The sequence below is a fragment of the Triplophysa rosa genome, linkage group LG7, assembly GCF_024868665.1.
Source record: "Triplophysa rosa linkage group LG7, Trosa_1v2, whole genome shotgun sequence".
NCBI lineage: Eukaryota > Metazoa > Chordata > Actinopteri > Cypriniformes > Nemacheilidae > Triplophysa > Triplophysa rosa.
Window position 1 is genome coordinate 14930464 of NC_079896.1, and position 13574 is coordinate 14944037.

The window sequence follows — 13574 nt, forward strand, 5'->3', positions numbered from 1 at the left end:
TACCTAAACCTAACAACTACCTTACTATTAATAAGCAACAAATTAAGAATTTATTGGGGAAAAAGTCGTAGTTAATGGTTTGTTAATAGAGAATTGCCCCCTATACTGAAATGTGACCAAAGATTTTTTTTTTTGCATTCATTAAACAAGACACACTCCTCAATTGTCACTACAGTACATTTCCAGGAAATGTCATTTAGATGTGTTAATGCTCGCTTTTGTGCAAGCATTTAATAATCTGGGGATATGTGTGACTGTGCATTTAGAACAATTATGCTCTATGAAATCTATTCAACTTAAAGTCTGTTCCAAGTTCACTCTGACAAAGTGAAATTTGATTTCTAAAACGTTCTCGCGTCTTTGCTGCACAAAGAAGCCGCCGGGGATCCGAGGAGCGATCGCTGGAGAGGGAAGCGGGCTGTAAGGCAAATCTAGGTGATGTGTATGTTCTTAGAGTGCCCCTGGGTCTATCTTGGGTAAGCAGGATCTGACAAAAAGATCTGTAAGGAGGAAAAAATCCTCCACTCTGCTCAAGCATGGGAAATTAAGCCCAGCTAAAGATTCTTACTGAGAAAACATACTCTCAAACTCTTTCTCTCTTCTTTCTTTTTCAACATCTTCTCTCCCCACACTCGCAGGAGAAATTACCAATTGTTTCATTAGATAAACTCCCAGCAGCACCTGCAGTTAAGACCTGTAGATTCTGGCGCTGTCCCAGACTGGTCTCCCATGGGTATTTGTTCAAAGGGAAAACTCTGTTGAGCCTCCCGGGGATGTTTAACTGATTGCAACAATAAGTATTTAGAGTATTAACTTCTGTGGGAATGGAACACGTTTGGTGCTGTCAAAAGATGAACTTAACTGTCAGGTAGCTATACATTTTAAGGGTCCTGACAGGAAGTACACTGTAAAAAAATAATTTCAGCAATTTCAGTTTACTTACATTTTTAAGCTAATAAAATTAGCTTTATGAGTCAACTGAAGTTAATTATGTTGAACTGACTTAAAAAAATTGTTGTAAAATTCAGTTCAATGTAATTTAAGTTTAATTCACTCATAAAGCTAATTTGATATCTTAAACATTTAATGAAGCTGTATAACTTAAGTTAAGTTGTTTTTTACGGTTGGCAGGTTTTATTTCTTCGAATAAACATGCATTGCCATTGGTGCGATGACCCAAAGTCAGTAATCGAGATACAATGACTTACTTTACCTTATCAAAACATAATCAGGGAAAAAAGATTATGGTGTTTTATAATATAGTTATGTATCCATGTGTATGGAGTTTAGCTTCTGCAAAAAGGTGCAAAACTGACAGGAGGAAGGATGCCAATTATTTGAAAAATAGAACAGGTTACATTTAAGTGTTTGAAAACAAGGGGGTTTGTTTGAGCTTGTCTGATGAGTAGATTTAGTGATCGTGGAGAATTGGACAGAAGTCTCTCCCACGATGACAGTGTGGCGTATGAAATATAACAAGAGCTTTACAAAAGAGAACAGTTATGTGTCAGTTGACATCAAATATCGAAAACCTGACTGACACTGGAATTAATCTTTGAATATGTTAAAAAACCTGAATATTGCAAAGTTATGCTATAGCGCCCTCTGTCTTGTAGAACTAGCATATGCGGTCCTTTATTAGCACCAGTAAGAAACTCCAAGTTTATTATAGACCAAACTTTATTAGAGATCAGCAAAAGTATTGTCTCTTTATAGATACCCCAGCTTACTGACTTCATAGATATCAAACACAAGCAGACTTTTATCCTTGAGCTTGCAATAAAACTGTTACAGACCTGGAAGTTAATTCAAAAAGTTTACGTTTTGAATAATTTATTATCAAAAATGTGTACGTTTAAGAAGACATACTGCACATTTTAAAGAGTACATAACATGAGATCATGAAAATCACATTTCATGCAGTGTGTAATGTTGGCATGTTTGAAAGTAAGCATTCTGCCAAGTTGTAAATCCGAAGGTGAATGAATAACAAAGTTATTGGCTTTGAAAAAAGGGAGTCGACTCTGAATCACGCAAACGAGTCGTCCCTAGTCCGATTCGCGAACCGCCGCGGATTTACGTCACTACATATAGTCCCCGCCTATGTTTTGCTAGGACCTCCCACGAAAACTTCACTCTTCTCCCCACACACTGTAGCTCGTTAGCCTCATTCGCAGTAGACCAATCACAGCAGACTAGACCATCTGACCAATCACGTCAGACTAGGCTAGCAGAAAGGAGGGGATTAGACATATGAATCGTGGAACGCATCATTTGAGAGTCAGTCGAGAAGTAAGGTAAGAATAACTGCCTATTATTACGAAATAATTGTGTTTTTACACCTTCTATGTACATAAACTTGTTGTTGGACACTCCATAAACCAAAGTAGCACCTTAAAAATCCCTAGTTATGTACTCTTTAAGTTATTTCTGTTGGAAAAGCCATGCCTAGATGGTGCCCCACAGGTGTATAATTTGTGGTGAGCTGTTCTGGCCTTTTCCAGCCCTGTTTGAGCCAATGATTTTCTCTTGTCTCGGTGCAGTGCTGACCTTCTGAAAGGCAGCTGTGTGGTTAAAGCAGTCAATTTTCAAGGCCCTTGTAGCTCGAATCAAAACTCCATTATGGATTTTACCTCCAGGGGAATCAGGGGCCTTGCAAGGTTTTTCACAATTTTACTTGTGGAAAAAACCTAAAAGGACGGGTCGCTCTCTAGAGGGGTGGCTGGGTTGATGGGACTGAGAGTGCCAGGTGTGTACCCCAGGACACCAGCCTCATCTTCATGTAACAAGCAGGGGTGCAGTGCGGAGCAAAAATGGAGCTTTAAAAACATTCGGATGGCACTGAACCCTTGACATGACAAGGCCAGCACCTGAGGGAGAGAAAAGATTCTGAGCGCAGCTATGAGGGGTTGGAAACACCTTCTAGCCAGAGATAAAGAAGAGACACAGGAGAGAGAAAGACATTGTGGAAATGTGGGCTAGAATAAGAAAAGGGGTGGGGAAAAAGAGAGGCCTCCAAAGAATACAAGTAACAGTTATTAAAAACACTAACAGTTCTCTTCCCTTGAACCATGTGTACTAACAAGCCAGGCGGGGGCCAAAGATTAAGCCAGATCCTATCAGGACATCTGTCACTTTGTGGTGACAAGCTCCTTTAATAAGTGACAGGGCCTTAGTGCTTGTGGGTTTGTGTTGGGGGAGGGCTCCTTCACTCCGAGCAATGGTGTGGCCACTGCAGCCATCAAAGTCGCACTCGCAGCGGATGCCCTTTTTAAAACTACTTGTCCCAATTATGGCCAATAAGCAGCAATTGGTGCCCGGAACACCCAGTCAGGGGCATCTGACATCAAAGATGCCAAGCAAAAATGCCCGCATGGGGCTCATGTGGCAATTAGAAGATTTAAGCTGCATTTCATCACCAAATGTTTTCAAAATAAGTCTTAATTTGGGGGAGGGAGCGAGAAGAAAGACAGTTAGAGTTGCAGAGAGAGGGAGCGATATGCCCCAGGAAATCATTAAAGCATAATTACTACTCATCATCTGTGCATGTGCTTATAAAGTGCCAGTGCTACATTTGTGCTCCTTTCCCCTGGGCCAAACACACACATGCAGACAAAAATAAATCCAAGGCCATACCCCAGATTGAAGTTTTACAATTAGTCTCTCACTGGGTTTAAGGCCCAATTAAAATTAGATCTTTCGCATCTAGAGCAGATAAACACTGACTTTAGCTTAAAATCAACACTTACAGTACATGTAACATCTTTATATACAGTAGTCTAGCTCTTTTTGATGCGCATCTAATGCAATTTCTAATGCAATAACCAATCAGACAAGGGATCAATATGATTAATATGCTTTAATATCACCTATCAATAAAGCAATGTTTTATTTTTGGAAGACACAATAACATCCACTTATCAGTTCCTGTATCATTGAAGGAAAAGCAATATCAAAAACGATTTATTCCTCAAAGGTATCTATCACAGACGCACTGCATTTTAAGCGTACTTTCAGGAGGATGGAGGAAGTATGATTCTTCCTATAAGGTAACCAGTGAGTTCAGTATGATGAGATTGCCATAATAGGTCCGTGTCAGAACTTGTCAGTGTCAGACAAAACCCCCTTAGAACAACGGAACATAGAAACAGATTTACAATGACCTTCACTGTCATTACAAGGGTCTAATATCAGAGATCTCAAAACTCTTCAGGCTAAAATAAAAAGCCATACAATAAAATGTTTCTGGTGTCTGTCAAGATACCTGCTTAATATGGACTAAAAGGGTTCTCGCAACTTATAGTGATAGCAGAACACAAAAGAAGATATTTTGAAGAAAGTTGAATGGGGGCCAGTTAACAACATTCTCCAAAATATCTTTTGTGTTCTGCTGAAGAAAGAAAAAGTCATACAGGTTTGAAATGACAAGATGGCAGAATTTTTATTTTTGGGTGAACTATCGTTCCAAAGTTTGACAACATGCACCAATAATGAGGCCACAAAGAAGACACATTTAAAGGACACAGCATTATTTTCTTGTGCAGAACAAAAAATAATACATTTAAAGGATGTTGGTAACCAAATAACATGGTCTTGGCAAGATCATCAAAACCATATTTTTTTATGTAATACAATTGTAATTATTCATTTTGCTCAAGATATTTGACAAGCTCTTTTACAGAAATTTATATTTACATTGTACAAGAAAATGTTTTTATTTATTAATCATTATCTTTAATTTTATGTAATAAACATTAAGTATGTGCTGCAGATCGTTTTAGTTGTTTAAATTTACTGTAAAGGGCTTTGCTCAAATTAAAATACAGGCAGAGGACTGTTTCTGTAGACCCAAATATTACAAATATTTTTGGGAAATCCTAAATAGTCCACATAATAAATCATAAAAAGAATAAATAATTTGTGATGTGGCCAGCAACCCAATTTAAACTGAAACATTTGCAATTAGATCTTAAATCAAATAAAAATATGCTCCACGTTAAGCTAAAATTCACATTGATTAGCAAAAAAAATTGTATTATCCCACTAACAACGTATAATAACTCAACTCAACTTTATTTATATAGCGCTTTTTACAGTTTTCGTTGTTACAAAGCAGCTTTACATGAAACATATTGACTATAAGCAAAACATTAAAGTTATACAAGTAAAAATGTCATAAGACAATTTAGCATTGATTAAATGCTCTTAATATTACTGCTTGAGCATTTGGGATAGAAGTTTTAAAGAACATACTGGGCTGGACAGCAGTGTTGGCAAAGCTGTCATTGTTTGTTGCCTCCAGCAGGGGGGGGCAATTATAATATTTCTAAGCAGCTGTACCAGTAATGGCCAGTGTTGGGTGTAACTAGTTACTAAGTAATTAGTTACTGTAATTTAATTACGTTTCCCTTGAAAAAGTAAAGTAAGGGATTGCTCTTATTTTTTCTGTTATTTAATTACAGTTACTTCTGATGTAATTAAACTAAATACTTTGTGTAATATATGTTGGTGCAGTAGTGGAATTGACATCAAAATTCAAAGTCTAACTTTAAAATCTGTGCTGTAATGTATAATTCTCACATTTGTAATACTTTGGTCAGTTAATAAGAGTACTTTATGTACTTTAATATTATTTGATTGAATGAATTAAAAGAGCCCTTTCATGTCTATCCTTAAATCACTTAACTAATCAAGGTTGATGTAGGATATAGAAATTAGTAATAAGTAACTAAATACTTTTTGGAGAGAGTAATTTGTACAGTAATCTAATTACACTATTGAATATGTATTTAGTAACTAGTAATTAATTACTTTTTCAGAGTAACTTACCCAACACTGGTAATGGCTTGTTTTTGCAACTAGTAAACTTTAGAACAGCCATACAAACACGTATAATACAGACATACCTAAACACACCTTATTACAGTAGATATACTACTGTAATACAGCATTGATGTTGAATAATTGAAACAGTTTCAGAAACCCAACCTGTGAAAATTTAATAGTCAACACATCTTTTCTTAGAACACACAGTGACAAGGCAAGTTTCCAAGGCAAGTTTCCAATCACAAATATTACAGGATGTAACAAAAATGTAACCCATAAACATCTGCATTCAAATATATTACTGTCAAGTTTAATGTAATTCAGAACAGTGCCAAACATTTTAATGACAAACTTGCATAAGATACTACAGAGACACAAAAGCAAAATAACTTAAACAAAAAGTACAATAAAAATAGAAAAGGCAAAGAAAAGAAAAAGTAGCCTACATTAATAAATGTTGAACTGAATTTTGAACTTAGGCCTTTTATGTTGAAAGCTCATCTGAACCGAATGTATTCATGCCTGTGCATTTGATGATACAGTGAAAGAGTCTCTCTCTCTCTTCTCTTTTTTAAGGATCAATTTTTATATCCATTCTGTCTTTGTCTAACATTATGAGTCACTAATTTCTGCCTCATTATCCTCAGTCTCATCTGATCTCTCCTGATCCTGAGAATCAGAACTTGTGTCTTTCGAATCAGCTGCAAACGGGTCTTCTCCCTGTAAAAAATAAGATGATAATATATGTACGAATTCAAGACCATCCACTATGACCAAATGATTTATATGCCAAAAATGTTATTACCTTCATGTACATCTCATAGCGCACTTTCACATCATCATTATTGATAATGGCTTTGGCTGTGACCACACTGTCTCTTTTCAGCTGATCTTTGTAAGCCTTTGAAGTAAACACAGAACACCCCATAAACAAAAAGCCCATCACCCAAAACTGGAGCCCAAGTATATTTACAGGACATATAGTCACCGCTTTGCTCTTGAGGTGAGTATGAGAACGAAGATGCTGCTGTACAGAGCTGAAAACCACAGGAATGTGAGTGTCACATGCACTGCAGTAAACCACCTCCATTCTTCTCATGTAATCATCCTCTGTCACCCCTGCAAAGACAAATGTTAGCCATGCAATAAACATACTTTTACAATAAATTTGTTTTAAATTGTTAAAAATATAGTAGTTCTAGTTAAATGGTTAACTAGAACTTGACCATACTTGATACGGCCAAAAATTTGTTTTGTATCACTGCTAATCTAAAGTTATTACAATATTTTTTTTCATAGTATGGACATCTATGCATAAGTGAATTTAAATTATACCTTCCATGATTTTTGCCCTCTCATCTTTGCTGCGTCCACAGGTAGACTTTAGGTTATGTAGAGTAGAGACCGTTTTACGAAATTTGTGAACCATGCAATCCTGTGCAGCATTAGAACGTGGGTAAATGTATATCAACCAATATAATACACTTCTGTAACATAAAAACACATTTTTCACAAGTTCTTACATGCAAAAAACGGATGACATTGTCATCAAATTTAGCTTGCCGCCGTATGTAGTCAAGAGTTTCCTTGTGATACGTGCTTCCAAAGTGTTTCTCAATGTCTTTGTCTTCAAACGTGTGGAATTTACAGAAAGCACAAGTAAAAGCCCACCTATAAGAAAACACAAATGCTGCAGTGAATGCTAAAAAGGCATTGACCTTAACGCAGTACCTTTTAGTATACTGTAATAGACTATTTGGATCAGGCAAATAGATCCTAATGGACCAGATTTTGAATTAAAAACCAAAGTGATTCCTCAATGGTAAAAGTGGTGAGGGCACTCAAAAGTTTACCTGTGCTTTTCACCATATTTTTCATGATTCTTCTCTCGTCGCCTTCTGCGTTTTTCTCTAGCTCTAACTTTCTTACCACACACTGCGCTCAACAATAAACAACAATAAGATGGACTTTTTTAAAAACATTTCCAAATGCATGTATAGGAAAATAAACACATACCACCTTCCCCGTCTATCTCATGGTTACCTGGAGAAATACAATTGTCCTGTGGAAATGAAAACTTTTCTGTCACAAGACCAGTTCCACATAATAGAACTTTGAGTGTGGATTCTTACCTTTAAAATGTTTGGTCCTACAAAGGAAAAAAATGAAAAGAATGCTAAGCACCAACATAAACCTTAAGTTTTAATTTAAAAACTGTAGAAAGGGACTTAAAGGGACAGCTCACCCAAAAACGAAAATTATCTCATCATTTACTCACCCTTGCATTGTTTCAAATCTATATCAATTTCTTTGTTGTGATGAACACAGAGAAAGATATTTGACAGAATGCTTGCAACCAAACAGTTCTTGGCCACCATTGACTACCATAGTAGGAAAGATTACAATGGTAGTCAAAAGTGCCCCAGAACTGTTTAAGTAGGTCTCGCTGCATTCTGCGGTGGACATCCAACACAACCCATGTGACATCCAATCTGCCTACATCCAGGTGTGGATGTGGGCTGGGTCGAATGTCCGCTACAGGTTGCAGCGAAATGCCTCTCCAACTGTTTACTGTCCTACATTCTTCAAAATATTTTATTTTGTGTTCAATAGAACAAAGGCATTTTCCTACTATGGTAGTCAATGGTGGCCAAGATCTGTTTGGTTACAAAGCATTCTTCCACATATCTTTCTTTGTGTTCATCAGAACAAATAAATTTATACAGATTTGAAACAATATGAGGGTGAGTAAATAAAGACGATTTTTCATTTTGGGGTGAGCTGTTCCTTTAAATGGAAAATGAATGTTGCCAATTTATTAACAACAAACAAAGCACAGTACATACCCACACTCCTGCTTAAGCTAGGAACTGCTCTGACTATCCTCTTCTTTTTAAGAGGTACTGGTTCCATCATCTTCCTTTTGGTCCCTCGAAACACTGGAGCAGCTGAGTTTGAGTAGTTGAGAAGTCTGTTTATGCGAAGAGCGGGACTTTGAGCTGAGCACTGAAGAGGAGAAAAGACCAAAAGCGTTTTATTTTTCAACTACTTTCCTGTTAAGCAGAGAAAACTGTGATCTGTTGACTTCCTAAAGAGTTTCAAAATATTGCTCTATTTGCCTAATTGGTCTGGCATGTGAGCTTCTGGCTAGACCAGGGGTCGGCAACCCCTGTTTTCGAGCCCCCCTGCTGCGGCTCCCTGCAGTGTTTATAAGGCCGTCTTTACGCCTGGTATTAAGATGCGCATTGGTCGATCGGATCACAAGTGGACAAAAGAGGCACATACCCGTTTACACCTGCTGCTGTAATCCGTCTATTTTGTCCACTTTTGACCACTTCTGTCCTGATTTATTCAAGAAATATCTGAAAAAGCATACACATTGGGTTACCTGGCTGGGTAAATGTATTTGCTTTTTCAGATATATAATTCGAATAGACGAAATAAGTGCATGCAATGTGCATATGAGCGCGACCTGAGATGACAGAAAAAAAACATACAGAGAGCAGTGGTTTTATTTCTGCTTTGACGGATGTGAGACAGCGCCAAACACTGTATGCCTGTTAGAAATGGAATTGTGAGAAAACATTCTGGTTGGTACGTTTTTTGTCTTTAAACCAAACTTTTAGGTCCTTAGCCAGCATAGTTTAAATCCTATCTGGCTAGTAGTGATGGCCAGTTCGTGAACGAATCGTTCATTTGAACCGGTTCTTTTTAGTGAACCGGTTCCAAATCGGACTGAATCGTTCGAAACGGTTCGCGTCTACAAAAAGCACTTATCCACAAATCCTTCAGTTACTCACTTTTGACATGCATGAAAACCCATCCAACTCAAAATAAACCAGCCAGTATCAACGACTTTTCAGTAAATCCAACAGTACACTACTACATGCTGAACTGAACTATTAAGCACGAGCGGAGAAGCTATTCAAGTTATAGTTAAGCTAGCTGATATAGTGAGCATGCGTGCAGTGGCGTGTTCTATCGAACGCTCCGCCTAGAGAGATCCTCGTTCTCGATTCAAGAATCAGTTGCCACATTTTTTGGATCACCACTGAACCAACCGAGAGCTGTCTTTCGGACACCGGTTCAACATAAGAAACTACATTTGCAACATGAACATAAACATTTGAGCACAGATCACACTTTTTAATGGTCATAAATATTTGTACAAACATTCTTTATATTAATGTTGCTTAAAATGCATTACAGAAAACGTTTGTGCAGTTGTGCTTTTATGTTAATTATTGTAAAGGTTAAAAATAATTGTTTGTAAAAATAATAAACTAAACATTTCTTTGTTTCATAAGTAATCCATGGTGTTTTCATGAACATTTTATTTAATTTCTAAACAAGATTATATGAATCTAAACATGACGTAATCATCATGAGAAGCAAGCGGATTCCTTGAATCACTCTCGCAGACTAGAAGAATCTAGAGTCACGAGAACTGTTTCTGTCGGGCATGTCCGATTTGTGAACCGTCGAACCGGTTGGCGGTTCGCGAATCGCTTCTTCTGACACGAACCGGTTGCAACAGCTTTCAATTCAGCAGTACACGAACCAAAGAGCCACTTCTCTCGGTCACGTCCGACTCAGAACCGATGATACTGCGCATGCGTGTAATTTTAAAGCAGATAAAAAGCGTCTAAGTCAGATATTTTTATAAAACAGAGGTGTGATACTATAAAACACACTGGAAAGATGTTTAGGACTTTATTACTGCCTTATCACTGTACGTAAACCAATGTGCAGCGCCGTTTACGTTCATGCCACTGCTAGAGCGGTTCTCTTCTCGAGTCAAGAGCCGGTTCGCAACAGATTTTCGATTCAGCAGTACACGAACCAAAGAGCCGCTTCTTTCGGTCACGTCCGAGTCGGTCTGACAGACTCCGACTGAGTGAGAACCGATGAGCTTAGCTAGTGAGCATGCGTGATTCACCGTGAGGCTACAGAACAGTGTGGACAACTGCTGTGCAAATGTTACGAGCGCACGAGAACCGAGGACTTAAAATATATGGAGCAATCTGGCAAAGCGCAAGTTTATTTAATAACACATAAATCGTATTGAATTATGCATGGATCATATAGTTTCTGTAAAATGCTGATGAAGATTAATTATTCACTTTTTATCTTTAAGACTTAAAATGTCATAGTTTGCTGCACTTCACTGTGCCTATTTGGGTGCTTTAGTTGCAAAACGTATATGTAAGAAACAGATCATGACGTGATGTGTTAACTGACAGAAGTTATGATTACTGGTTTTGGTTGTATATTTGAATGTGCCGAGTGTATTTTCATCCCAGCCAGTAGGGATGATAGACTTGACGTGTTTCGTCAGGGCGAGGACGTCATTACGTCACTAACGTCAGAGCATAAGAGAATCGGTGAACCGGTCTTTTGAACCGGTTCATTGAAACGAACTGTCCGAAAGAACCGGTTCGCAGAAAAGAGCCGGACTTCCCATCACTACTGGCTAGCACGCTTTTCATAATGTGTACGCATGATGTCCGTATGCGGAGAGTAGGCGGTGTCTTGTGGCTGTTCATCAAACGCTGCAAAAACAAAAGCTCACATAACAAAGTCTAACTAAAGCAGAGCGTGCAACACCGCTACTCTCCTGTTGCAACACTCCCACTTCTTGCCAGGGACAAAAATGTATAAATTGCTAACATCTAAATACAATAAAAATCGCACTGTACTGGCACCTAGTGATGCAATTGGGTAACTACTACCTTACATGCATAACCTGTGCTACAGTAAAGGTTATATATACAGTATTTTGCAGCTCCAGACAAATTTTATTTGGTGGTAGGGGGCCCAAAATGGCTCTTTTGGTCGCAAAGGTCGCCGACCCCTGGGCTATACCAATGGTATGAGCTAGAGGACTTTTTAGGAAAAAGGCAGAAGCCAGGTGGGGTGAAAAGGAGGAAATAAGAGTGTAGGGACATTGTTTCAAAACATTTTTTTTAATTATAGTTTAGTGGCACAGATATAACACTACCATTAATATGTAAATCAATTGTTTGTTTGCATTAGACATTAAAGTCTAACACATTCAGACTTACTTCTTCAGCTTTTTGTCTGTCCTCAGATACAACAGCACCTCTTCCACAATAGTTTCTTTGCATGTATGTGTGCATGTCTCTTCCCCGTGTGCCAATGGGCGCTGGCCTTGAATGTGAGGGAGAGTACAGGCTGGAGGAATCTGAAAGATTGGAGGTTGAGTACTGACTTTCTCTGCTGCTGTCTGAAAATGGAGACCTGGATTTCGGGGATGCCACGAGGCAGGGTCTGTCCCAGTCTGCTGCCCAGGTGTCTGAATATGTGTAATCGTACCCTCTGTTAGAATTGTCATACTCTGTAGATGCATCTACAGCGCTCAAGGTCCCAAGTCCAAAAGATTCAAAGGTACCATATCTGGGGCAAAAATAAATTACAATCTCTTTAAAAATATACAACATTATAAAAGAGAAGAGGTATTTATTTACTTAATTATTTACTGTTTTATAAGAGAAGCAAAACGAGAGGAAGTTTCTTTAACAATATTCACCTGGCAGAGCCATTACTCTCAAATGACTCTGAGAATCCAAATAATCCAAATAATGGCTGGCTGTGACATTTGCCTACACAAACAAACAATAAAGGTGATTATTTGTGTATGCTCTTGGCATGTACCTCATTCAAAAAACAATATCTGGAAGCAAACAGTACAATATAACCCAAACATAAAATAAGGCATTAAGAGGCATTTCTTTACCGGAATTTTCAGCTTTTGATGGGAACATTTCTTCTTTATAAGTCCTTTAACACAGAATGTAGAACGTTATAGCCTTATATTATGCTGATCTTTTTAATCTTGTATTTCCTTGCACCACTCTCCTCCTAAACACCTAACGTTAGACTTCCACACAGTTGACTATTGTTTGATAACCTCCATTTATGTGCCCTTGACTTTATTTAACCTCTGCGCATAGTATATAGCTTAATTCACTAATAAAACTGTGAGTCCGTGATTATCAATGATTTCTAATCAACGATTTGATAATAGCCTGCGTTTTTCGTTTAAGTGAATTGTTTTTAACACACGAAAGTTGTTTTCCAAATTTCATTTAAACAAATCTCGTGTAACTTACCATATAAACATGCGAGAGACAGTCAGTAGTTCCGCATTAAATTAAAGCTGGCATCACTGAAATCATTCCCCTGGAAACAAACTAAACAATGTGCCCAGTTAAAGGCTATTTGCCACAACAAAGCCGCTACTTGTTGCCTATGGAGCACAAAGTTGTCTTCCTCCAGAGGACGACTGTCCTCTCACAAATGGAGTCCGCCATTGAGTTGCATGGATCGGATGCACATTTACTATACAGTGTAAGTTCATTGTTTGATATATTTTGCGGGGTCTTGTGCCTTGTATGCAAATAATAATTCGTTCGGTTATCTCTATTAAACGATTACATAATAGTTTTTCAGTAATTCACCACTACTGTGATTGGGCAATTCCGAAAAGCGTTGTGAAACGCTTCAGGGACCACGTGATAACGCCATAGGCTTGTTCGACTTGATGCGGCGCCGAAGATGCGACAGGCGGATGACATCTAAGTACCGCGAGAGCGATTCGAAAAACGATAAAAAGTTTGCTTTCGAATCGCTCTCGCGGTACTTTGATGTCATCCGCCTTGTCGGATCTTGCGTCGCCACACCAAGTCGAACAAAGCCTTATAACTATATTTAGCTATTTTAACAAC

General features: G+C 38.0%; 1 protein-coding gene across 3 annotated transcripts; it reads right to left on the bottom strand.

Moving 5' to 3' along the window:
* Positions 1-5982: 5982 nt before the first annotated feature.
* znf326 (zinc finger protein 326) lies at positions 5983-13344 on the bottom strand. 3 transcript variants are annotated; one of them, XM_057337831.1, is made up of 13 exons: positions 12960-13344; positions 12584-12627; positions 12377-12449; positions 11892-12243; positions 8673-8832; positions 7959-7975; positions 7870-7888; positions 7680-7761; positions 7350-7497; positions 7162-7261; positions 6815-6945; positions 6632-6727; positions 5983-6546 (listed from the first exon to the last, which is right to left on the bottom strand). In XM_057337831.1, exons 1-13 carry the CDS (start codon positions 12968-12970, stop codon positions 6439-6441), a joined length of 1341 nt encoding a protein of 446 aa, XP_057193814.1. In that variant the 5' UTR covers positions 12971-13344; the 3' UTR covers positions 5983-6438. The 3 variants fall into 3 exon arrangements, with proteins under 3 accessions (XP_057193814.1, XP_057193813.1, XP_057193812.1); XM_057337830.1 differs by having other exon boundaries at positions 7846-7888; XM_057337829.1 differs by having other exon boundaries at positions 7843-7888.
* Positions 13345-13574: the final 230 nt, after the last annotated feature.